The sequence below is a fragment of the Cordyceps javanica genome, chromosome 4 (genome assembly GCF_051103115.1).
Source record: "Cordyceps javanica chromosome 4, complete sequence".
Lineage (NCBI taxonomy): Eukaryota > Fungi > Ascomycota > Sordariomycetes > Hypocreales > Cordycipitaceae > Cordyceps > Cordyceps javanica.
Window position 1 is genome coordinate 3,158,539 of NC_139298.1, and position 23,268 is coordinate 3,181,806.

Below are 23,268 nucleotides of genomic sequence, written 5' to 3' on the forward strand. Positions count from 1 at the left end.
ACTCCCGTCCGGCTCGGTGAGCGAGCCGTCCCGAAGTTTGTGCGAGGCGATGGTGTGTGTTGCAGGAAGCAAGTTGTGCATGTGGAGTAATTTTGCCTTTGCATGACAAGGACGTCATTCCATATCACCTGGTGGGGCAACCTCACTTACACGACACAAAATATGGAACAGGAAAGAATTTGACGTCTCTACTAGGCTACAACTGCCGCGACTGATACAGATTACTTTCAGGATGTCTTTGGTTTTTTAGGGGGCTTGCCCTTCGGTTCCTTGCCCTTCGGCTTCTTCTTCTTCCTCTTCGGTTCCTGATTCCTGACGTATCGCGCTCTCATAATCGGACGCACATGTATGTTCCCCAATGGAATGCATAGAAACAGCTTTCCGTAAAAGGGCAGGCGCCGGAAGCTGTAGCCATTCCCATTCTCCGGCCTCAGCATCAACTTGTCTTCACTATCTTCCTCAATGTCCGGGTCATCGCAAACAATACCTTCGTGCCCTTTTTCACTTGAACGCATCCATTGCCGCAACGGTGACGGTTCTCCGCTGCCGGACTCGTCGCCGGATTTTCTGGCACTGTCCAGAGCTTCCCACGCTTCCACGTCTTGTTTTGTTATCTGCTCCACGGGAATTCTTGGCACAGCCTTGAGTACTAATGGCATGTCAGCTCAACCTTTCGGAGGCCGGAGATGGGAAACAAAGAGGCAAAGAAGAAAGACTGTGGGTAATGAAGTGACTTGAAAGAAAAGGAGAAATGTGGCAATTCCATCTTACTTACTGTCCTCGAGGTTTTTTTTGAGTGCGTCCTCTTCCGCTAGCGGGCAACAGACCAATTCGACCACATCCGATGCCACCCTGGGCTTCACCAGAAGAACTTTATGTAGGGGCAATTCCTCGTAGTTGCCATCGCTCGGCGTTCTCCCCAGAATCACGCTTGCTTCGTCGGACTTCATGCGGTGGAGGTATACGAATGAGGTGATGCGGTACAGACTGTCTTCGCTCTCAAAAAGAGCGTTGGAGACGGCCCGCCGGACAAAGTCCCAGTTAGCAAGGGTATGCTCTTCTTTGTACCTCAAGTCTTTGCTGCTAATAAGCGCTCTCTGGTCCTTTCGAGTCGTCCTGTGCCTTGTAAGTCTTTTTGACTGCGTAATGCCGCCTTGAGAGAGGGTGGGGGGGTTCAACAACAACAACAACGGTGTTGGCACACTCACTTTACAACAACGTGCGTCACTCCGGAGAGATTCAAGTCCATCATGTCACAAATAGCCGTCTCCGTCTCCGTCGCGCTGTTCACGCCCGCTTCGCTCACGCCGCCAGCGGCCGAAGTAGATACAGAGGAACGTTGCCACAGGACCTTGGGTTTGGGCTGGACGCTCGCTAGGGTCGCTCTGTATGGTTCAGAGCTGTGCTTCTTCTCCTCCTCTTCGAGTTCTTGCCTGGACTTGGCTTTTTCGGCTTGGCCATCTTTTGCCTTCAGTCTTGGCTTTCGTTTCGGTCTCGGTCTCGGTCTCGGTTTCGGTTTCGGTTCCTGCCCCGGTGCTGTGTTTGGGTCTGCTTCTGCACGCCTTTTTCGTTTCCTGCCCTTTGGCTCCTCTGATTCCTGTTCAACGGCATTGCCACCACCGGCCACTCGCGCCGTCTCCTCGGGCACGCCAGCGCACATCCAAGGAAAGCTGTCGCACGCCCCAAACGTGTTGTAGCCGGTCCCGTACGTGGCAGGGTAGAGCCCTGGCGCGCCGGAAGGCATCCCGGCCACGCTGTGGTAGTCCCAGCCCGCAGCTGGCACGTACGGGACGTGCGGATCTGGGCCAGCCAGATAGTCCCCCTGCCGCTGCCCGCTCGCAAGTTGTGCTTCCGGAAGTGGAAGTATGTACTGCTGGGGGGGACCCTGGGGGTCGAAGTAAGGCTGGACTGGTTGTGCCATGGACATCCCGTGGATGACATGAGTCGTATCAACGTTTCCCGAACCCGGGTCCAGTGGCACCTGATTATAATAATACTCTGGCGGGACCACACGTCGAAAATCCTGCTCATAGGAGCCGAATGGGCCCCAACCTGCTGCTGTGTGTGAGTTTGACATGTTTGTTCCTGACGTTCGTCCAAAATTTCCCTTCCTCGCCGTGCATGCCACCGGCCTTGCGTCTTCTTATAAGTCATTGCTGCCAGTACCATGTGCTACACCAAGCATAGACATGCATGAGCCTCAAATTGTTGGTTTCCTTGTTTGTTGATTCGTTGTGACGAACAACAAGAATTAAATTGAAAAAAAAAAAATTGATACCCTCCTCCCACCTCCTTCCCCTTTGCCACGTCTTCTGCTTCTTGTTGGCGCCTGTTGCCTAGAAAGACGTGCGTGTGCAACTTGGGGGACGGAGCGAGCTTGCCAAAAGGCCACAAATATCATGTCTGCGTTGCACCAACACGGCCGGTACGAGGACCCCCAAAAAAACTGTCAAAGGAGCTACTAGCAGCTATTTCGGCGGCGCTGCCAAAGAGGAACGGCGTCCTGTGCGACTGGGGAGTGAGGAGTGATTGGTGGTCGTGGAACCGCTCACACTCTGCGCGGTACGCTACGTTTCGACAAGTTTTATGTTTTGGATAAGACCTTCAACATAACCGCCGCTATTTATTCCCTGATAGCTGGACCTGACTGTTGAGACTTTTCATGGATATGCTCATTTGCGATGTTTACAAGTAGTAAACGAGCATAGCGCCGTCAACCGCTCTGTCCAACGACAATAGCCTTCTGATCTTTAACTGATACAGCAACACAAATGTCATTTCAAAGACATTACTAATTGTTTTCCGGCATCTTTACATGTTGGCGGCAAAGCTAGGTGGACGGTCCTCCATCTCGGAGCCCCAGCTTGACTCCTTTGCGCCCAGCTCCAGCTCCAGCGTCCATCCCTCCACGAAGAACTCATGACCGATCCACGACCTCGTCCAGGGCTTTCCATTCACCGTCGCGCTCTGTACATATATATTCTTATAGCTCGGGTCAAAGTTGCTGCAGCGCACCGTCGCCGTCTTGCCCGTTTGTGGGCTCGTGATGCTGACCTCTTCAAAGAACGGCGGACTGATGAGATACACATTCTGGCCCGCGACGGGAAACAGGCCAAGCACGGAGAAGAAGAGAAACGAGCCCATGGCGCCCGAATCGTCGTTTCCGGGCAACCCGCCGGGGGACGCGTTAAAGGACTTGGGAATGTACGTGTGGATGCGCCGAGCCGAGAGCGCGGGGCGGCCAGCGTAGTGGTACATGTACACGGTCAAGAAGACAGGCTCGTTGGAAATGTCGGCCAGGCCAACAGTGTGAAAGTAGTCAAGGCGCTTGATGAAGGCGTCATCGCCGCCAAGTAGGTCAAGGAGGGCAGCGGAAGAGTGAGGAACATAGCTGCATGTTGTGTTAGCAGTAGTAGACCAAAGACCGAGAACGAAAAAGAGAAAGACGAACAGAAAGACGAGAAGGGTGAATAAAAAGACGGTCAGCGTTAGGAAAAAGAACATACAACAGATACTGCCACACACTGGCCTCAAACGTCTCACTAGGGTTCGTCGTCAGGGAGCAGAAGCTTGCCAACGCCGAGCAGGCAATCGGGTCCTGGAAGCCCCAGGTGCCGTTCTGGTACTTTGGTTGGAAGAAGCCGCGAAAGCCCGTGTCCGAGCCGTTGATGAAGGACGCTTGGTCCGCCTTCCAGAGGTTGCGCCAGTTGGTGCTGCGCTGCAGGTACTTGGCCTCGAGGTCGGCGTGTCCCATACCGCCGGCCATGGTGGCGAGGCAGTAGTCATCGTAGGCGTATTCGAGCGTGCGTGAGATGCTGCGCGAGTTGGTGCCGAAGCCGAGCGGGTCGTAGTCTAGGTACGGGATATAGCCGAGCGCCTTCCAGCTGCGCAGGCCGCCGCGGCCGTGGATGGACCACTCGAGCGGCTCGTCCTCGGCGTCGGCCAGCACGGCCCGGAGTGCCACCTCCCAGTCAATGGCGCTGGAGAGATTCTTGTGGTAGGCGTCGGCAATGACCACGTCGGCGTTGGAGCCACCCTGTGTCCAGCCGCTGCAGAGTGACATGTGGCAGTCGGGCAGCCAGCCGTCGTGCTCGTAAATGTCGAGCAGCGTCTGTACCATCTGTGCTTGCGCAGTCGGGTCCACCACCGTCAAGAACGGATGTTGGACACGAAATGCATCCCACATGCTAATATACAATTAGTCGCTCTCGTCTCATCAAATACGTTTCTTGTTCGCTTCCTAGAGCTTCCTCACCAGTAGAAGGAGTCAAAGTAGGGCCGGCCTGTATCCCAGTGCGGGTTCTCGCCCGTGTAGTTTTGCGGCGCAATCATGTTGCGATACGCGCCACTCCAGAAGCTCTTGAGCAGATCCTCGCTCGCACCGCCACTCTTGACCTGGATGGGGCTCAGCTTCTGCCGCCACTTAGTCGTGGCCTCATCGACGAGCCGGTCAAAATCGTCCAGCGGTTGGGAAATTTCCGCCTCGGCACTGCGACAAGCCTGATCGCTGCTCTTGAAGCTGACACCCACGCGCGCCGTCACCGTGCGGTCCGGAGCCGTCGTCGTAAACCGCGCGAAGCCACCGGCCTCGATGTAAAACAGGTTGAAGCCGCGGGTGACAAAGAGCTCTTTCGGGTCAGTACCGGCGCGGCTGTTGACCCACACGCCAGTGTCGAAGATGTCGGCGCCAAAGAAGTCGACGCAAAAGTGCATCACGTACGAGCCGGCGCCGAAGCTCGGCAAAAAGGTACCGTTGCCCGTCATACGACCCGTGTCGTTGTCGACACGTATCGACGCGTTCTGGCGGCTCTTCCACAGGTCCGTCAGGTCGAGCATGATGTGCGGGTGTTCGTCACCCGCGGGGAAGGTGAAGCGGTAGAGCGCCGCGTGCTCTGAGACGGTCATCTCGGCGTGAATGCCGGATTCCAAGCCGATGGAGAAGTGACCGGGCAGCGCGCGGAGCGAGTCGTTGACGTAGTGGACCTTGCGTTCGTCGATGCGGTACATGCAGCCATCGAGGTCGTCGCCGCGGCAGATCTGCGGAAACAAGGGAAAGTTGCCCAGGCTCGGGTTCCCGCCGGTGCCGCTGTCGTGAACGCTCGAGAAGCCCGTCACGTTGCTGCCGTCGGAGCCGAAGCCTCCGGTGTTCTGGCCGTCCACGTCAGCCACGGCCTTAGCAAGGCCATAAGGTAGCGTCGCGCCGGCAAAGACGTTGCCCCCGTCCTGGGAGCCGATCAAAGGGTCGACGTAGGACAGCGCATCGCTCAATTTAGTCGACGCTGCGACTGGCGGCAACGCTGTAAGTGAAAGAAGGGGGAAAAGAGCAAAGCTGCGCATGGCGGGCAGAGCTTAGATATAAAAATGAACAGAAAGCGATTTGGATCTCATGTGTTGATCCTCTGCGGCAGGAAGAAAAACAAGCATTGAGAGTAGCCCCCTGCGTCGGGCAAGACATGATCCGCACATCTCTTATAGTTGTTCTTTGTCCAGCGGGAGGACGGGAGTCTCCTCTTAGCGTAGAGTCGGCAATGCGGGGAAAGCCCAGGTCGCATCCCACCATGTAACCATATGGTTGGGCACTTGGAGTACAAGGCTTGGAAAGTTAGGGCTCATACCTGCAGGACTTTCGAGAGGGGCAGAGCTTAATGGCATCGGGAAGAAATTCGTGTTTGCCTGGCAGATGACAACGGTCTGTCTTGGTTAGAGTTGACGGCGTGATACTTGCGAGTCAGCTATTTGCGATTCTTGAGATCGCGATCGGCTGACCACGCTAGGAAAGCAATATTGGAGCCACTGGCGTGTCACTATCAAACCATGCAAACCATGGTAGTGCTCAGCAGAATCCTTCTGCTAGTGCAAGAATCGACTATCTGAGGCAGACGGTTTTCCGATGGACGTTGGCAAGAGGTCACAGTGGGTACGGATGATAATCGCTGCTCAGAATTGCCCTCATACTTTATTAGAACCAAATTTTGGCTTCAGCGCCGGAGAGCCCGGAAACAAGCAGATTTCCGCCAATCTATATACCCATCCCTGTACTCCCACACTGGACACCATGAGACTGCGATGTCTTGCATAGCCGGTATACTAGTGTGTCCGTGGCCAGGCCCTAAATTTTTGTTGCCAATCCTGTGGCTGAGAGCAAATTCCTGCTATGCTCGGGCGGTCGAGGACCGTTATTCTTTTTCATTAGATGCACTGCGCAACGTGCAATCATTCAACGAGAGTACCGGCTACTCGTTGGCGAGGGACCACACCCCCGTGGTAGTGTTATTGGGCAAACTCGCCGTTGGCTTGTGCTTGGCCGATTACTGGTTCAAGGAGAACCGGCAGACACGTCGCAGCATCTTGGCCAAAGGCAAAATCACCTGGACATATCTTTCCCAATTCGTCCCCGTTCTCAGCATCAGGATTAATCACAGCCACAACAGCACCACGGTCGCGTGCATCGCTGATGTAGCCTGCCGCTGGGAATACTTGTGCCGATGTGCCGATGACCAGCATAAGGTCCTTTCAATAGTATTAGTCATTTTCTGTAGGAAGAGCAAATCAAGGATCAGGTCTCACCACTTTGTCCTCCTGCAGCCAAGTATCTATGCTCCACAGCATCGTCGGATCAAGCTGTTCGCCGAACCAAACGACGCCAGGACGCTGTAGCCCAGTATTGCATTCAGGACATTTGGGGAGCTCCTCTTCTGGAACGTGCTTGATGCGATGGTACGGGTCCAAAAGAGGTAGCTTCTGTCCAGGCGGCGCGTCCCTGGAAGCCTCAATCAATGCTTCGCAGAAGGGGTCATCGTAGTTGCCAAACTGAGTCCAGCCGCACGCTTCGTTGCTGCATTTGATGTTGAAGAGAGATCCATGGAGGGTATGAAGTTGATGGAGCGGGTAGCCAGCGCGCTGCGAAAGATCTGCAAAAGTTAGATTTCCACGTGTAGAGAATAACTGACAAAGCAAAGAGGGATGCTCGGCATACTATCCACATTCTGACTTAGGCATAGAACATTTGGATTTGCCTTGCCGAGGGCCGCCAGGGCTCGATGACCTGCGTTTGGCTGGGCCAGCAGAGACATGTGTCGGCGGTAACCGTAAAACAGCCAGACCAGGCCGGGATCCGTTCTGAAAGCCTGCATTGTGGCTAGTCGAGTGACATCGTGATGGCGCCAATAGCCATCGGCGCCGCGAAAGGTTGGCAAGCCGGATGCGACTGAGAGTCCAGCTCCGCAGAGAATCAGGATACGTCGACTAGACTGAAGCACACGATGAAAGGCCTCGACATCATTATGGGGCGGCATCTTGCAAGATGTCTCAGAGCTGCCAACGCAAAACGAAAGAGGCGCCGAAGAGGCGAAACTGTCAGTGTGCACTGGACGAGTGAGCGTACGTCGGGTAAGGTAGGCCGGGGCCGGTTGAGAGGGGGGCGACGACGGCAGATGAGGCGATGGAAGGGGAGGCGCAGAGGGCGGACAGGCGGACAGGCGGTAGTGGAGGATAAAAGGGCGCGGAGAATTAATTATATGTGACAAGAAATAACGGTTTGTGGGATGAAGGCGCAGCAATGGCGCAGTGTGTGTGTGGTGGATGGTGGTGGTTTGGGCGGGCAGCGCTGTCGGCTGAGTGCAGCAAGCCTCTCAGAGTTTGTGAAACAGGCAGGCGACAACGGCTTGTGGCATGGCGATGCAGAGAGCAGGGCAGACTATGTGGTATAAGCAACAGCGAAGCTATGGCGAGGGAATAAAGAGAGCCGTGTGGACGGACGGTGGTGCAGATAAGAAACGGGTACGGCGTTGTCTTCTGGATCAAGGACGTGCGGGAGCTTTAAGCATGGCGGGAGAAGTGCAGAAGTCGATGGGGCCGTAAGTAGCAGGTAGGCACGTAGGGCAGGCTGCGAGACGGAGGACCACCTTGGCTAGTTAGTGCATAGGGCGAGGAGGCGTCAAGAAACGACTGTTTCGCACGGATTGGAGCCGTGGAAGCGGAGCGGTGCACTGTCCAAGTGTGATACGACGTGGTGCGATGTGGTCTGCTCGCAATTGCCTGTCCCAGGACAAGGACGGAGGAGCAGAGAGACGTGGATATAAGCTGTTGGAGCCAAGCGGCGAGGCGACCTCGGGCGACGCTAAGTCAAGCCCGTATACGAGGGATCGCGGGCTAGCGCTGTGTAGGGAGGTAGGTGAGTAGGTTGGACACCAAGGCTGGCAGCAGGCAAGGTCAGATGGGCGAGGAGCTGGTTGACCGAGATTGTTCGAGGTAGAGCTGGCTATCCAGTGTGTTTATGATGAAGAAGGGGCGAATCTCTGAGAAGAAAGGCGAGGAGGGGAGTGCGAGGGTTCCGAATCAAGTAGACGAATGATGGCGATGAGGGGGGCGATGAGGGGGACGATGAGGGGGGCGATGATGATGGCGAGGGAGGCAATTAATCGTGAGGATGCGGAGAGAAAGCTGATGCGGACGAATCGAGGTGCAAGACAAACGGATGACCCGGTATGGACAGCCAGCCAAGCAGTGGTGTTTGTTTGGTTTGTTTGGTAGGCAGGCAGGCAGGTTTGTCAGGCAGGCAGGTAGGCAAGGCTAGCCAAGCAGATTAGCAAAGTTGGCACGAGGAACAAGGCCAAACAGGGTTTGATCGGAGGCGGCTGCTTGTCGCAGAATGGATAGCGGCGATCGATGGCTCGATGGCGTCGTTGACAAACGAGTTGGGAACGGGCGAGACGAGGGGAAGATGTACGGTGGTGGGTGGATTGAATCATGGATGAAGATGGATGGATGGATTCAAGGATTCAAGGAACCGTTCGTTTGGACAGTTTGCAAGGAGCGGGCCTTGCAGGTAATAACAGGTACAAACTACTGGTCAACTGGCCGGTGCAAAGAGTAGCATGAGCGCTGCAGCCGAGGGTAAAAAAAATCAAAAAGAAAAGACGAGAGGCTCAAAATGGAGGGGCGTTGGGTTAACATGATGATGAACAAGAGGGCGTCCACGTACAAAGAAACATGCCGAGTATGTACATGGTGGCAGTACATGACTTCCTTGCCTACCTAATAAGTTGGCAGCAGTAGTATACAGGTAGGTAGTTAGGTAGGTAGGTACTACTTAGGTAGTAAGTAGTACAGAGAAAGGAACAGCAGGAACAGCACCTGTGGCAGCACCCGTGGCAGCATTCGTAGCAGAACCCGTAGTAGCACCCGTAGTAGCATCCGTAGTAGCACCCATAGTATCAGAAGCACACGTAGAGGTAACTAGCAGTCTAGCAGCACCCGTACCGGCATGGGGATTGGTCGTCTTTGGCTTTGCAACTTTTGATACTTCCGGTTTTTGCCAACATGAGGTTCCATCTGCAGCCACTGGGCGGGGAGCCGTCGTCTCTAACCCGGTAATTACCTACTGGTACCTAAGCAGCTAAGGTACGTAGGTAGTTACAGGTAGCCACTAGAGTCTTTTTTCTATCGGTTGTTTTCCTCTTTAATATAATTGAGTTTACGTGAATTAATCCCTCTCATTTACACGTTGTTTTGATTTCTTTGCTATTGATTTCTTCTTTTGTCGGCATCTCTTCCCTCGTCTTTTTTTTTAATTCACCAATTTTTCCATGGCTGCAAGGTTGCAAAAAAAGTCAGCCAGCCCAGACTCCGCCACCAAAGCTCATCCCCCAGCTGGCCGCAGCGCCCGCCGCCCACTAGCAAAGCCGCTAAACAGCGCGCGAACAGTCCCTGCACCGACAACCTTGGCAAGGTGTGGATGGAGGGGGGTCCCCTGTTGTTGTGCAGTTAGACTTTGGCCAAGGTCCAGTGTAAGTACTCTTGGTACCTTTTCGGGTTCCTTTTTTAAGTAAGTATAAGTCCTGCATTTTATGGCTTGGGGCTCGTCTTTCAACTTCAAACGGTTGGGCACTTGTCATTCTGCTTACATAAACAGGTAGCATGCCAAGGCAAATGAGGGACAAAGAGGAAAACAGAAACAAGAACAAAATAAATCATCATGATCACAATGATAGAAGAGAAAAAAACTTGCAGAACACATGGCCAAAGACCCCCACCCTTTTTCTCTTGCTTCCTTCTACTTCCTCCTGCGAGCCAAGGATCGAGACCTGGCCCCCTGCCGGCCCTGCATTCGCCCGACAACACACTGCCTCACTCTACTTGCAGTTCTCCATAATCCGTACTGGCGACCTGTATTATTCGTCCCCGTCTTGTTAGTCATTCTTCTGTGCCTGGCTCGTTGCGCCGTCCCATCTCCATCAATCACTTTACTGCTTCTCGAACCATGCAGCCCTTCCAATAAGTTCTCCCCGTTTGCTTGCGGTGCCACCTGGCCCTCGTCAGTTCCCGGTACAGCAGCCTCCAGCCACCACAGTCATCAGCCAGTGCCGCCTCTCGGAGACTGAAAAAAAATTGCGCGAAGAAAAAATGTTGATACAACTTGATCTTGCCGTCCACGGTAGCTGCCAAGCAAAAAAGAAAAGAAAAAAAAAACATGGCCTGCTTAACATGCACATCACTGGGGTCTGCCGCATGTCATACCGGCCAGGGCCTCTCCAGCATGCAAACCACGACTGTCATTTTTTCGGGGAATTTTCAACGGATCAGCAAGGAATGATCTGCCTCTACTCGGCCCAGATCACACTATAATTGCCGAGCGAGTAAAATCCAAGCGGTGGTCGCTAATGTCGCTCCGGTCAGCTGCAAAACGCCTGCTTCTCCATCCGCCAGCCTGACTGTCCGTCCAATCAGCCCGGCCACCCCTCACCGAACAGTCTGGCGCCCGACCCGTATCGACACCACTTCAGTCCTCTCAAATCGGCATTTGCCGCCCTTGTCGATGGCCCATCACTTGAGTGTCATGCTTCCAACTTCGCACTAATCCCACCATTAACCGCAAGGGACCATAAGTAGATCCGACTCCTTATCGCAGCATTTCTTCGGCCCGACTGCCATTGGTTGTGCCAACCCTCAGCCTCGTGTTTGGAAATGTGGCTCTCAACCTCAGCAGGGTTCTCGGTTCACGGTGCTCAGGACCCCCCTGGCGGTGGTGCATGCGTAGGGCTAGCAATTGCGGCGCAAATGTTATTGCACGACCCTGCAAGGAATCATTCAGGCTCATGTCTACGCTGTCAATTACGCCCGCCAAAGCTGGGCTTCATTCACCTTTTGAGAAATGGCGCCACCGTGGGGCGTACGGATTCAGCCCGGACCCGGTAACGGCCTGGAGTCACCCCGGTCTCGATACGAACTCTAGGGCTTGGCCCGTGAGTGAGCCTTGCCATCTACACCGCGATAGGCCCTATGGCCCGCCAAATAACCAGATACGAGCAGGCAGTTTATGCCGCTTGGCAGAGAAGCTTGTATCGCTATTCTAGTGACTATCTTTGGTTTGTAACATCATCCGTGCAGGCTGAATAGTGCCAGGTCTTGGATCACAATCAGACGAAGCTTGTTTCACAGCGACAGCCGAGGTCCACGACCGGGGGCTTTCGTAAACGTCATGCTAGAGTTTTATTGATGGATCCCCGTTTCGTAATGATAACACAGAGCGTACTTTACAGCGTGGGGGCACCAAACAGAGCCTCGTCTCAACTTTCATCCGGCCACTGATTCTCAGGCCGGGTGCAGTCGTTCGCAGATGCTCCAGGGTAGGTCAACATAGCGAGTCTTACCTGTTGAGGCGACTTTGTAAAAGCTAGCATTTGTGTTTCAACATCGTGCACAAGGAAAGTAGTGATATGACAATGTGGAAGACGGAGGGAATAAACTTGGTCGTCGCATCTCCACACGAAGAAATGCGCCGGATTTGCCGTTGCAAATGCAGCGAAAGCTGTACAAGGGGACAAACCCATGGTGACCTGGTTCCCAATGGGAGCTCAGCCGGCATTGCGGAGAGCAGGACAGCAAACAACTTGAGGATGTGGTATGCGTAAGCGCCGGGAGGAAACGAAACGAGGCAGAAACGAGTGGGATATACGAATAAGAACTTTGAGCTCCTAGACTGGATCAAAAGACAGATTCTCGCGGCGCGGATAGTGCATGCGAAGGTCTATCGGCAAGGAAAAGACACATCGAGCCCCTCTAGGCCCACAAGGGAGAGTTGGCTTGACGGGAGCAGAGACAAGACTCAAAGAGAAATGGCGTTATCACTCGGGACGGGAGAAACAAAAGGGTGGAGTGTCCTATTGAAGGAGCAACTGCAGAGCAGCTGTACACAGCCTGCGTTCACCATACGATTTCGCGGGGAGGGCCGTGGATGCATTGGACACGCAGCACATTTCTACAGCGCGTCGCGTTTCAGCACCTTTTGCACAATGAACATTTCAATGTGCCTGGTTGCAGGAGATGTGAAGAGAGAAAGTCTTAGCACTTAGGGACGCTCGTCCTTGTTGCACTTGTTGCATTTGTTGCAAAAGATGAGAAGGAGAGAAAGTCTTTTGCACTCAGAGATGCTCACCCAACTGACCAGACTAGGAGGCACTTGCAAGATTCAATTACGCTGATTCGATTGAAGAATCCAATGCGGAAAGAACAATGATGCCCACCATCCCTCTGTTGTCGATCTGGGGCCAAGAATCCTGGTATATCCGCAGGCTGCATGGACAATGAACGACGGGTACCAGCTGAAGAGCCCAAAAGTGGCTGAAGTCTGTAGACCTGATGCGAAGAACAGAAAGCCGGGAAAGTAGTGAAAGTGAATGTCTCACACTTTGCTCTGCACATCAGGTTGAGACAACACAGTTGCACAGCTGAGAACAATAGGCGATGTGGCTGGCGGGACTGGAATGAAGGAAGCACCCGCCACCTGCGTCTAGAACCGAGGTCACTGTCGCAGAAACTTCCACCAGAGACACTTTGGACCTAAGGTTCTCGCGATTCTTGAGCCGCAAACGTACTGAGACACCATGCGACAGTGTTGGCGGAGGCGAAACCATGGTCGTGGTGGGATATTGAAGCGAATGATGCGTGCAATACGGCTTGCAGGCGACCCCGACGTGTGTTGGTGGCGTCTTTTGGTCACGACGAGGCGTCCAGAATACCAGGAGCAAGTGGCTGCGAGCTGGAGCAAATGGTGGATGAGCACAACCTAATCAGTCATCCTGCGGTGAAGTAGATGGGGGGGGGGGGGTTGCTTCGCTATTGAGACGAGACGTGGAATGGCACGGAGCCAGCCGTCTTCCGCCGTTTACCTGCTATGATGGTACAAAGAGATGGCGAGCTGTTGGTCAGGCGAGCTTTTTGTACAGTAGTAGCAGCCCCCGTTGAGCCACCATACTTGGAGTTGGGGTTGGCGGCATAAGCAAATAGGGCGAATTAAAAACAAAAAACAAAAAAAGGAAATCGCACGGGAAACCGGCTCGATATACATGTTGTCAGAGGCTCAAGCCGAAGCCTCCAGAGGCGACACCGGGCTAGCGGTGCCGGCGGACGGCTTGGCAGAGGCGAGAAGGGATGCCGATATATGCCGGTCACGGGCCGGCGCCCGCGGCTAGACGTGGGTGGCGCTTACTCCTCTTTGCCGGACCCCTTGCTTTTGCGAAAAAAAGAGGAAGAATTCTCGCGCATTCCCCAGGGCTGCCTGTTGAGCATGTGGATAGAAGTATAAAAGTTATTTTTGGGGCGAGTTGCGTTCCGGGCAGCTAGCATATCTAAAAGACGTTATCTGCGTTTTTCCGCTGGTTTACAGTATTGGTACGTCAGTAGGTAGGTATCTACGGGCGGCGAAGCTGGGGCGAAGGCGGCGCCAGTGGTGTGTCGCTGTGATCGTGGCGTGGATAAAAATAGGCACAGAGAGACGGGAATGACGTTTTCTTCTTCTTCTTCCCGACACTGGCGCGCCAACAAAAGTTTGTCACGGATGACTTGCAATTTTTTTTCCCTCGTGGTCCTTTTGGTGACGGAGCAGTCGTCGCAAAAGGACACTAGCACTGGTTGCCAGAATGAGCCAGCCAGCCAGTCACTTCACCAGTTTAACTGTTGCACAGCCACGGATAAGCGGGCCCACCAGCTCCAAAAAAAAAGGGAAGCTAAAAAGTAAAAGTAGGGTCAAAATACGAACTGGTATGCACGGTGCGTCAGAGAAAGAGACGCCGAGAAAAAAATTTCTAGTCTTTTCTATTCTTGTGTGAGATGGTGTCTTGCCTGGAGTTTGCCGTATCTGTTTTTGGGGAGGGGCCGACCATGGACTAGTCATGATGTATATTTTTGGGTTTTGATGCTGGAAGGTTACGAGAGAGGGAGGGAGGAAGACGGAAGAACCGATAATGACTGGAATTGGCAAGCAAGTACTCCGTATTCAGTACGCGGAAGACGACATTTGTCTTGCACCTCACACAGTGCCGATTTCTTACCACTGTACAGCGAGTAAAAAGAAAGAAGAGAGCGAGCGCGTGAGTGCGCGGATGTGAGACTGGACGTTGTCTTTCTTGCCAGCCAATGGATTTGCGAGATTAGCCTCAAGCAACTGCAGTGTGTGTTTCAACTCGGCCGACGCCTTTACCTTGTTATTGTAATTCTGTCTTTCTTTGACAAGCCCGCGTGACCACTGCGATCACCACTCGCTCACGCACTCCACGGAAGTTTTGGAGCATCAACTAGCTGTTTCGAGATTTTTGCTTCTTTCTTTTCTCTTGTCCGCAGTAAAACAACAACAACAACAAGACGCTGCTATTTGAAATGGGGTGTGTAAAAGCCTTGGCGCCCGTCCTGGGGAGGCCGTGGTCCAGTGTATGGTAAGTACTGAGTACTCGGTAGTTAGTTTACGGTACCTGCAGCAACGGTTGCGGCATCCATCATGCGGTGCGAGGGAGAGAAGCAGGTGGCGCTGCTGACGGGTGACGCCGCCTGACCAAACAAGCCTGCCTGCCTGCCAACCACCAAAACCAGCCATCCAGTCAACCAGCCTTTTCTTTCTGTGGCACTGGTGGCTTGTTTGGCCCGCTGTGATTGCTGATTAGCGTAACCCCCGTTCTTCCCCTCTCCGATGTGTGAGCGTTGCTAGTGGCCGCGCGGCACCAATGGGTGTTTTTTTTTCTTCGTCATTTTCTACTTGATTATCTGGTGGTGGTGGTAAGTGTGGTGGCACGGAAACAGGAGAATAAAAATCGATGCATTGGATGACATCTGACAAAACAAAAAAAAAAAGAAAAAGAAAAAGAAGCAGATTCTTTCTACAAGGCTGTAACAAGGGACATGTTACAAGTAGAGAGAGACGCTACCAGGAGGTAGGCACTGTGGCTGTAACAACAAAGGGCGGTAATGACGACACTGATGGGAATGGCAGCTAGGTGCTACCGTAGTAGGTAGGTGGTAGGTAGGTAGGTAGACAAGTACCTACATGCACACGTTACTCGACGGCCTGCCAAGCGGGCTCAAGCAACGGTAATAGAAGCAGGTATCAGGGACCTGTCAGTTGACAACCTGCAGCTCGTCGACGCCACTCTTGCTCCTGGCACAGTGTGTGTTTTACTGTGCTGCGTCGGCCCGCGCCAAGCTTCCCTCCCCCCCGGAATCTGGGCGGCGAGTTTTTTTTCTTCCCCTGGGTGGCAACGATCATCTGCCAAAGTACACCAAAGGGTACCTTAGGAGGATAGGGAACGGAGAAGAGCGCATGATAGGTCCCGCCAAGCCTTGGTTTTGGGCAAATCAGGCTCTGAGGTCCCGCCCCTTTGCTTCGCTTTCTCGTCCTCACACACACTCACTCTCTGTCTCTATCATCTCGCTCTCTCTCACGCTTGGCCCCCCTCCCCCTCTTCCCCCTTCTTCTGTACGACCGAATCTAGAGAAAAAAGATTTTACAATGTGATGCAAAGTACACTGCACAGTGCGCACAAGCCCAAGAATCTGCGACATTGGCCACAAGCAACAAAGGGCAAGTACGGGGTACAAAAAGGGGGGAGGTCGGTCCCCTGGCTTAGCCCCCGGTGGGTGGTGGGCTGGCGGTGTGGGGCTTACCAATACGGATCGTGGTCTTATTCTTCCAAGCTTGCCCCCCATTTCGCCTCCCAGCCCTGGGCACTTGGCACTCAAACTCACTACCGGCTAGGTGAACCTACAGTACTCCGTAGTTATCCAGTATTATTACCTACCTAGTAGATATTGTCCTGGGCTAGGTTCGGATTTTGGGGCAAACGCCCCCCCGGCGGTACCACGCCACAGCCCGAGGACCAGCAGGGCCAGCAGCGTCCCTCGCATAATAAAACACCGTCTCATCGCGCCTCTTTGTCTGCCCTCTCCTCTCCTGATCTCCCTCCTCATTCAGTAACCTTTTCTTTGCTTCCTTGATTGTGTCGTCCGGTTCGTCTCTTTTCGACCTATTCTAGTCTCTCGCTACCTACATTACAACTGTTATACCTGCCAACATTTAATATCCCTCTTCATTTTTCATTCTCATCCTTTTCCTGCATCCTCGACAATCGTTTTACTCGACCGACTTCTGTTCCTATCAGCAACACAACAAGAAAAAAACAATAAAAATGTTTGCCAAGTTTTCCACCGCCGCCGTCCTGGCTCTTGCCAGCACGTCCATGGTCTCTGCCCAGACCTCGACTCTCTGCAATCCTCTCGAGAAGGGTACGTTACTGCCGTTTCCATTTCCGTTTGCTGCTGCCGTCTCCCTTCCTCATACACAAATCTCTCTTGGCTGCTATCCTCGAAAACATGGCTGACTCAATTATTCACAGAGTGCCCTGCTGACCCTGCCTTTGGCAAGGATGGCATGGACTGCGACTTCACCAAGGGCAAGTGTGACGGCTTCGAGTCTCTCGGCACCAAGATCACCTACGACAGCAACGGCGCCACCTTCCCCATGAGCGCCAAGGGTGATGCCCCCACCCTCCGCTCCGACAAGTACATCTTCTTCGGCCACGTCGAGGTCAAGGTCAAGGCCGCCGAGGGCCAGGGCATCATCACCTCGCTTGTTCTCCTCTCCGACGACCTCGACGAGGTCGACTTTGAGACGGTCGGCGCCGACAACAAGCAGATCCAGTCCAACTACTTCTCCAAGGGCGACACCACCACCTACAACCGCGGTGGCTTCCACGCCGTCGACAGCCCCCTGACCAAGTCTCACACGTACGCTTTCGACTGGACCCCCGAGAAGGTCGAGTGGTTCATCAACGGCCAGTCTGTCCGCGTCCTCAAGGCCTCGGACGTCGGTGACAAGTACCCCCAGTCTCCCATGCAGGTCAAGGTCGGCGCCTGGGTTGCCGGTTACAAGGGCAACTCCCCCGGCACCATTGAGTGGGCTGGCGGTATCGCCGACTTCTCCAACGGTCCCGCCACCGCCGTCTACGAGAGCGTCAAGGTCATTGACTACGCCGGTGGCTCCTCGGCCACGGACAAGAAGGTCAAGGAGTACGTCTTTGGCGACAAGTCCGGCTCCCCCAAGTCGATCCAGATCAAGCTCGACGACGGCAGCTCCGACTCGTCTTCTTCCTCTGCCTCTTCCTCTTCCGCCTCCAAGACTGGCAGCAGCTCCACCACCGCCTCTGCTTCCTCCACCTCTGGTTCCTCGTCGTCTGCCTCGGCCACCACTCTGACCAGCGCTACCTCGTCCGCCAACTCTACCCACTCCAGCACCCGCACCAGCAGTGCCACCGCTACCGGCAGCCCCACCAGCGTTCCTCCCAACGCCAACGGCGCCCCCAAGACCGGCCTCGCCCTCGGCGCCATCGCTCTCGGTGCCGTTGCTGCCCTTGCTCTGTAAGCGAGCGGCGCGTTTGGCCCTTTGATTACGTCATGGTCTTGGGTGTGTATGTACGTATGCGCGGGAGGTTCCCTTTGGGACATGATTTACAGTGTACAAATTCGAGCCGATCTTGTTAATATATAGCGGTGTATACGCGTTGCCAACTAGAGTTCGGCCTCCGAGTTGGGAGTCTGGTTGTATGGGATACCTAGAGTCTTTGTTTCTTTAAAGAATAGTATGGAAATAACAAGCAAACTATGCTATCAAAATCATTTTTTTCTGACGAGTTTTGTCTGCAAGAATGTGATGACGGTGATGACGACGATGCTCAGAGCGGGTGATGTGCAATTGGTCAAGCGCTAGGTTTCATCTTGAATGGGGGCCTATCCTGGTCAATAAAAGCCTTGAGCATGATTTGCCAATGAGCGTTACGGTGAGGGCCGGCCTAAATGACACCCCAGCAGCCTTGTCGCGGAATTTTAGACCCTTTTCAGGGGATTCCATGTTTTCTTTTTAATTGCCTGCTCCGAATCTCTCATGCCGAGATGAGATGGCCATGGGCGGCTACCCAGTAGTTACTGAGTGCGCGCGCAAAACAGGTGGGAAATGAACCACCACTAACCACAAGGCTAGACTCGAGCGCTTCGCACTCGGCGACAACGCCAAGGGCAGCCATACCTTGACATGAGAAGTCTAAATTAAATTGCGGACAAACGTACAGGGAGGCAAGCAAGCCAAAAAAAAAAAAAAAAAAAAAAAAACCTGCGTGACCAGTGTCTTACCGTTATAGGTTGTTTGCCCGCAACAGTGTTGTATACGACTAAAAAGGCCCCCATGTAAGTATGATCATGGCAGAACGGTCGAGGCGCTGCGGGTGCGTGCATGTGTGCGTGCGTGCGCGCGCAGTCACGAGAAGTAGCCTCAACGCACGCACCATTTCGGCGTCACTGGCATGTTATTCTATATTGCTCATTGGAAGGGGAGAGATGTGAAAAAAAAAGAAGAGACTGAAAAAATAATAAGAGGAAAGCTGGCCTGATTTCGAAAGAAAGAACCGCTTTGGAAGGCATGCAATCAATTCGCGGGTGGGTATGAAACGCAGGACTGTCGGGTTCCATTCATGCAAGGTACCGTGAATACATACTTGGGCTGGGTATCAGTGGGCAAGTATGTAAGTAGGCAGGTACTGGTAGGTAGAAATGGGAACCTATCCAGATACAGGCATACCACCCGCTCGCAGATTTGCAATGTGTGGAGAGACGTTTTTGATAGGTGGCTTTGGTTGGTTTGACCAAGAAGGGGGGCGGGGACCAATAACAGCAACCCACAACAAGGAGAGCAGGTGAGTGAGAGAGAAGAGAATATGAGAGAGAGCGAGAGCCTCCTCTTTCCTCCCCCGCACAGTGCAAGAAAAGAAGAGAGAGAGAGAAAAGGCGAACCAGAAAAAGGCGACAGGGCGGCGCATGGGCCCTGTCCTCAGGGTATCGTATTGCCTTAATTGTGGGTGTTTAATTTTTTGATCACGGAGTTGCGGAGTAACGAAAATAATAACAGAAAAAATGAACCCATAACATGATCAAAGAAGAAGAAGAAGAGCAAAATCGAATGAAATGGATTCAAAAGAAAAAAAAGAGTGGCAGACGCACAGGATATCAGTTCAGTACTCGAACCCCCTCCCTGGTCACCACCCCTACTTAGCCGGGCGGCTTGCGTTTGTACGTGGCCACCTGCTCTTGCTCTTATGCAAGGAAGCTGTGCATATGGCATGTGCACAGGGGCTTGCTATGCATACAGCACGTTGCACAAAATCACCCCTCCCCTTCCCCAAAGTGAATTTTGGCACGTGCTTTCTTACTCCATCTTGGCGCAGTGTGAAGAAAAAGAAGTATACAGAGGGCAAACAAAGGAGAGAGAAAGAGGGAGGAAGACCTGGTCTGCCTGAGTCGGACATATGCTTTTTGTACTAAAAGCTCCATCGATATTAATAAACGGTTCAGATCGTTTTTTTTTCCTATTTTGTTTTCTAGCCGCCTTCGCCGCCACCACTAGTCACCACCACCCATCTGGTGGCGTTTTCAAAGGTACTCAGTACCTCAGTGTGGTCGACCTCCAGTGCCAACGGCAACAGGGTTCAACAGGAAGAGTCTCGGACAAGAGAGAATGAAGAAAGAGAGTAAGCTGCTTGTATTTTTCCTTTCTTCTCCTTTTTGCTCTTGGCCTCCAGAATGAGGATTTTGCGAAGAAGAAAAAAGAAAAGAAAAGAAAAGACAAAGGACAAGCAACAACAAGTAGAGAACTAGGTAGCATAGACCGCCTAACAAGTATCAAGTAGCGACCGTTGCTGGTGATCCGATCCATTCAATTACCGCCATGGCAGACGGTAGACTTGTCACGCTTCTGTTTGGCATCTTTCTTCTTCTTTGCTTCTTCTTTCGAGCCATGTTCTGAATTTGCCCCAAAGCAACCCCCCCCATCTCTCTTAACCGCCTGTCTTACACCTACATTGTTCTCCCGCCGGTTATGAGCTGCCAACTGCACACACACACACACACACACGTACAAACGCGGCCCTTTCAACTACGCATCGTCATCCCAATTCTCCGACGGTATGAGGGGATTCTCCCGAGTGGACCAAAAGGGCCGGTACTACCAAACCCATTCACAGGTTGTCAGGTCAGGGAAGTGCTCTCGGGTTTGCCCTCGTTAGAGGACCCGTTATGCGTAGACGACATCGAAGGCGACGAGGACAAGCGAATGTCCACCGATGCAGGCAGAGGAGGCTAATAACGGCGGAAAGGGGGGCGGACGATGAGTCGAGGTGTTGTCTACCCTGCTGCTGAAATAAAGCCAACAGACCGCCAACGTGTTGTCCCTTGCGGCCTACCAGTCGACGCCAAGGGACACCAGCAACATTCCTTCGCATTGCCATCTCGGCTTCTTTGGGGGTGTCTATACGTAGTGTCATGCTCAGACGGACAGAGCTCGTGGTGTAATCTCTCCTCCGTGTATCGCCCTTTGAAAGGCGTGCACCCGTGTTGTCATGCAACGTGAATTCATTGGGCAAGAGCCGTGGCAAGACATTGCGCAGAGGCAGTCCTTTTACTTTTTGCCGCTGCAATCTCTCCATTTCTCTCCATCGTGTGCTCTCAGCAAGGTAGCCATCGAGCTTCTATAAAATGGGCAGGTTTCCATCCTTCCGAGGCCATGTCTGTAGCCGGATCCTGCTCTATCCTCCTCGTCGTCCCTCTACTATCAAAGCAGAGACATTCATCACCTTGAAATCTCGCAAGAAAACAAGCGAAATCATCACCGTCAAGCTCCCATTCCAGCATCTTCTAACTGCGAACCTCGCAACCATGCCTACATACGGTAAGCTTCCAACGAAAGCCTCTCACGCCCTCCCTTCCCTTTCACTCTGAGAAAATCATGGCCCTGTTCTTTGCTTTTACGACAGATTGGCAAAATAAAGGGCTAATTTTTTCCCCCTCTTTTTTCTCTTCTTCTTGCGTGATGCTAGAGGAGAGAATTAGACAGCTGCCCAAGGTCCCGCAGGAGGCCATCAGGGAGGCAATGGCCGCGGTCGAGAAAGCACCCGGGGAGCCGGATTATCGAGAGATTGCGCTCGCCTTCCTGCGCAAACTGGGCCCGAACAATGACGGAATCCCCTTCCAATGGTATACAGAGCACTTGGAAAGCTTTGAAATACTGGGATTCAAAGACCGCGACCAGTTTGAAGACGTCATTATCGGTACATGTGAAGATTATGAGGCAAAGTACGGGAAAGCTGGCTAGGCCACGGCACCACCCAGTACATAACAACTACCTTTTGTCGCTCTTGCGTCCGATGGCAAGCCGACTTGTCACCATTTCATACAATGAGCACTAGAAAATAGACTGGATGTGCTAGTTGATTACCCATGCCCGTTTCATCTGCGTGTCTCGTTCCTTATTAGCCGCTATCGCTTGCCAGTGACCCATGCAGCCCTCGACGCCGCTGGCCGTTGCCGAATCGTTTTCCCGGATATACGAGAGCTGACGGGCCCATGGTACAGTCCCCCCTTTGATTTCATTTAACAACTTTGGCTGTTGAAAAAATATGAACAAGGCACGGCCCAGTGGTGCGCGGCTGGGCCGTTCGGGTCGGGCCTCCTCTCTGCTCCACCGTGGTGCGAGCCGGACGACTTCACGTAGGCCCCCACAGGTTGCATCTCCGATCAGATCTTCATACTCCTCCCTATACAGGGTCTAGATAAAAAGGCAATAGTGCGTCGATGAACAAGCCCTTTTCGAATAGCCTAGATGTGTGAGACAATATACTTGTCCTGTCTACCATCCTTCCGTCTACGTTTGTATTTAAAGACTCTCTACTCCTTCACAGGTCAGATTGGCTCCAATACCACGTTCTTCTCAACCAGTCCATTATTCGTAACATGTCTCTCTATATGCTCATGATATCGCCTTGTACTCTATACAATGGGCAGCGACGTCGTGCCGCTGACCCTCTCCGCTTAGGTCTAAGCGGCCCCAACGCCGAAACCCCACACCCGCTACAATTCAGCAAATTCATATCCCAAAAAGCATCTAGGGAGCGTGGTGGTGGACGGCCTCGATGTTGTTGCCGACGGGGTCCGTGATGTAGGCGGCATAGTAGTCGGGGTGGTACTGGGTGCGCACGCCGGGGGCACCATTGTCGGAACCGCCGGCGGCGAGGGCAGCGGCGTGGAAAGCGTCGACGGCACCACGGTCTGTTCCGGTCGTTAGTGGAATGCAAGAGTCTGAGATATTCACTTCTTCTCAAAGAAAAAGAGAGAGAAAAAAACGCACTGTCGGCACGAAAGGCAACGTGCATCTCAATGGGAGCGTCGCTGGAGGCGAGCCACAGGTCGGCAGCCCCAGTGGGGCCCGACTTGAGACCGAGTCCGGCCACGACGTCACCGACCGAGTGGCGGAGCTCGTAGTCGAGCGACTTGAGCACCTCGGTGTAGAACTTGAGCGTCTCCTGGTACTTGTCGGCAGGAACCTTGAGAACCATGTGATCGATAGCCATTGCTGCGGTTGTGGGGGGAGTGTTGCAGTTTACTGTGACTTTTTAAGCAAATAAAGATTTCAAATTTGTTGCTGTAAAGATGATGCTAAAGAAAGTCTTGCTTTTCAACGAGAAAGATGCCTACTTTATATCTCTGGACTGTCCAGCTCCGTGCAAGTCACCGCCGGACTTCGGTCTTGGGCAGAGCTGGCCTACGACGCGGCGATGGAGCCTTACGATAGACGACAAGAGATACATGTCGCTCTGTCTTGGTGACATGCAGGGACAGGTACGAGGATCGCGTTGAGATTCGCACTCTGGGTAAAAGAGCGACGAATGCGCGGACAAATGAGAAGCAGCCGTGGCACCCCGCGCCGCTACGCCTTGGCCCCAACCGGACAGGTCAAAGTGCCCAACTGGGGCTACTTTTCCGCGTCAGCGTCGCAACCTTCCCCGGTGTCTCGATGGCATTCGTTGCATCGCCCTGTTCTAAAATCTGCAGTAATCCGCAAGGGTCTTGTTTTGATCGTAATTTCCTTCTGAATCCCGTGAGGCGAGGGCAACACACCGCTTT

At 53.3% G+C, this 23,268-nt stretch overlaps 6 protein-coding genes across 6 annotated transcripts; 2 read left to right on the forward strand and 4 right to left on the reverse strand.

The window, feature by feature from the left end:
* Nucleotides 1-227: 227 nt before the first annotated feature.
* Nucleotides 228-1,927, reverse strand: V2A60_006839 (uncharacterized protein; the record flags this gene model as incomplete). Its single annotated transcript, XM_083258130.1, has 3 exons — nucleotides 228-649; nucleotides 776-1,116; nucleotides 1,209-1,927. The coding sequence occupies 3 exons, from the start codon at nucleotides 1,925-1,927 to the stop codon at nucleotides 228-230; spliced, it is 1,482 nt and encodes a 493-aa protein (XP_083114256.1).
* An 884-nt stretch (nucleotides 1,928-2,811) lies between these two features.
* Nucleotides 2,812-5,337, reverse strand: V2A60_006840 (GH92 family glycosyl hydrolase; the record flags this gene model as incomplete). The annotated part of the gene is made up of 3 exons (XM_083258131.1): nucleotides 2,812-3,391; nucleotides 3,507-4,187; nucleotides 4,256-5,337. The coding sequence occupies 3 exons, from the start codon at nucleotides 5,335-5,337 to the stop codon at nucleotides 2,812-2,814; spliced, it is 2,343 nt and encodes a 780-aa protein (XP_083114257.1).
* A 933-nt stretch (nucleotides 5,338-6,270) lies between these two features.
* Nucleotides 6,271-7,295, reverse strand: V2A60_006841 (DHS-like NAD/FAD-binding domain-containing protein; the record flags this gene model as incomplete). Its single annotated transcript, XM_083258132.1, has 3 exons — nucleotides 6,271-6,510; nucleotides 6,568-6,911; nucleotides 6,977-7,295. The coding sequence occupies 3 exons, from the start codon at nucleotides 7,293-7,295 to the stop codon at nucleotides 6,271-6,273; spliced, it is 903 nt and encodes a 300-aa protein (XP_083114258.1).
* Nucleotides 7,296-16,454: 9,159 nt separating this feature from the next.
* V2A60_006842 (concanavalin A-like lectin/glucanase domain-containing protein) lies at nucleotides 16,455-17,686 on the forward strand (the record flags this gene model as incomplete). The annotated part of the gene is made up of 2 exons (XM_083258133.1): nucleotides 16,455-16,551; nucleotides 16,662-17,686. The coding sequence occupies 2 exons, from the start codon at nucleotides 16,455-16,457 to the stop codon at nucleotides 17,684-17,686; spliced, it is 1,122 nt and encodes a 373-aa protein (XP_083114259.1).
* Nucleotides 17,687-21,178: 3,492 nt separating this feature from the next.
* On the forward strand, nucleotides 21,179-21,460 carry V2A60_006843 (uncharacterized protein; the record flags this gene model as incomplete). Its single annotated transcript, XM_083258134.1, has 1 exon — nucleotides 21,179-21,460. The coding sequence occupies one exon, from the start codon at nucleotides 21,179-21,181 to the stop codon at nucleotides 21,458-21,460; it is 282 nt and encodes a 93-aa protein (XP_083114260.1).
* A 789-nt stretch (nucleotides 21,461-22,249) lies between these two features.
* V2A60_006844 (uncharacterized protein) lies at nucleotides 22,250-22,715 on the reverse strand (the record flags this gene model as incomplete). Its single annotated transcript, XM_083258135.1, has 2 exons — nucleotides 22,250-22,413; nucleotides 22,493-22,715. 2 exons carry the CDS (start codon nucleotides 22,713-22,715, stop codon nucleotides 22,250-22,252), a joined length of 387 nt encoding a protein of 128 aa, XP_083114261.1.
* Nucleotides 22,716-23,268: the final 553 nt, after the last annotated feature.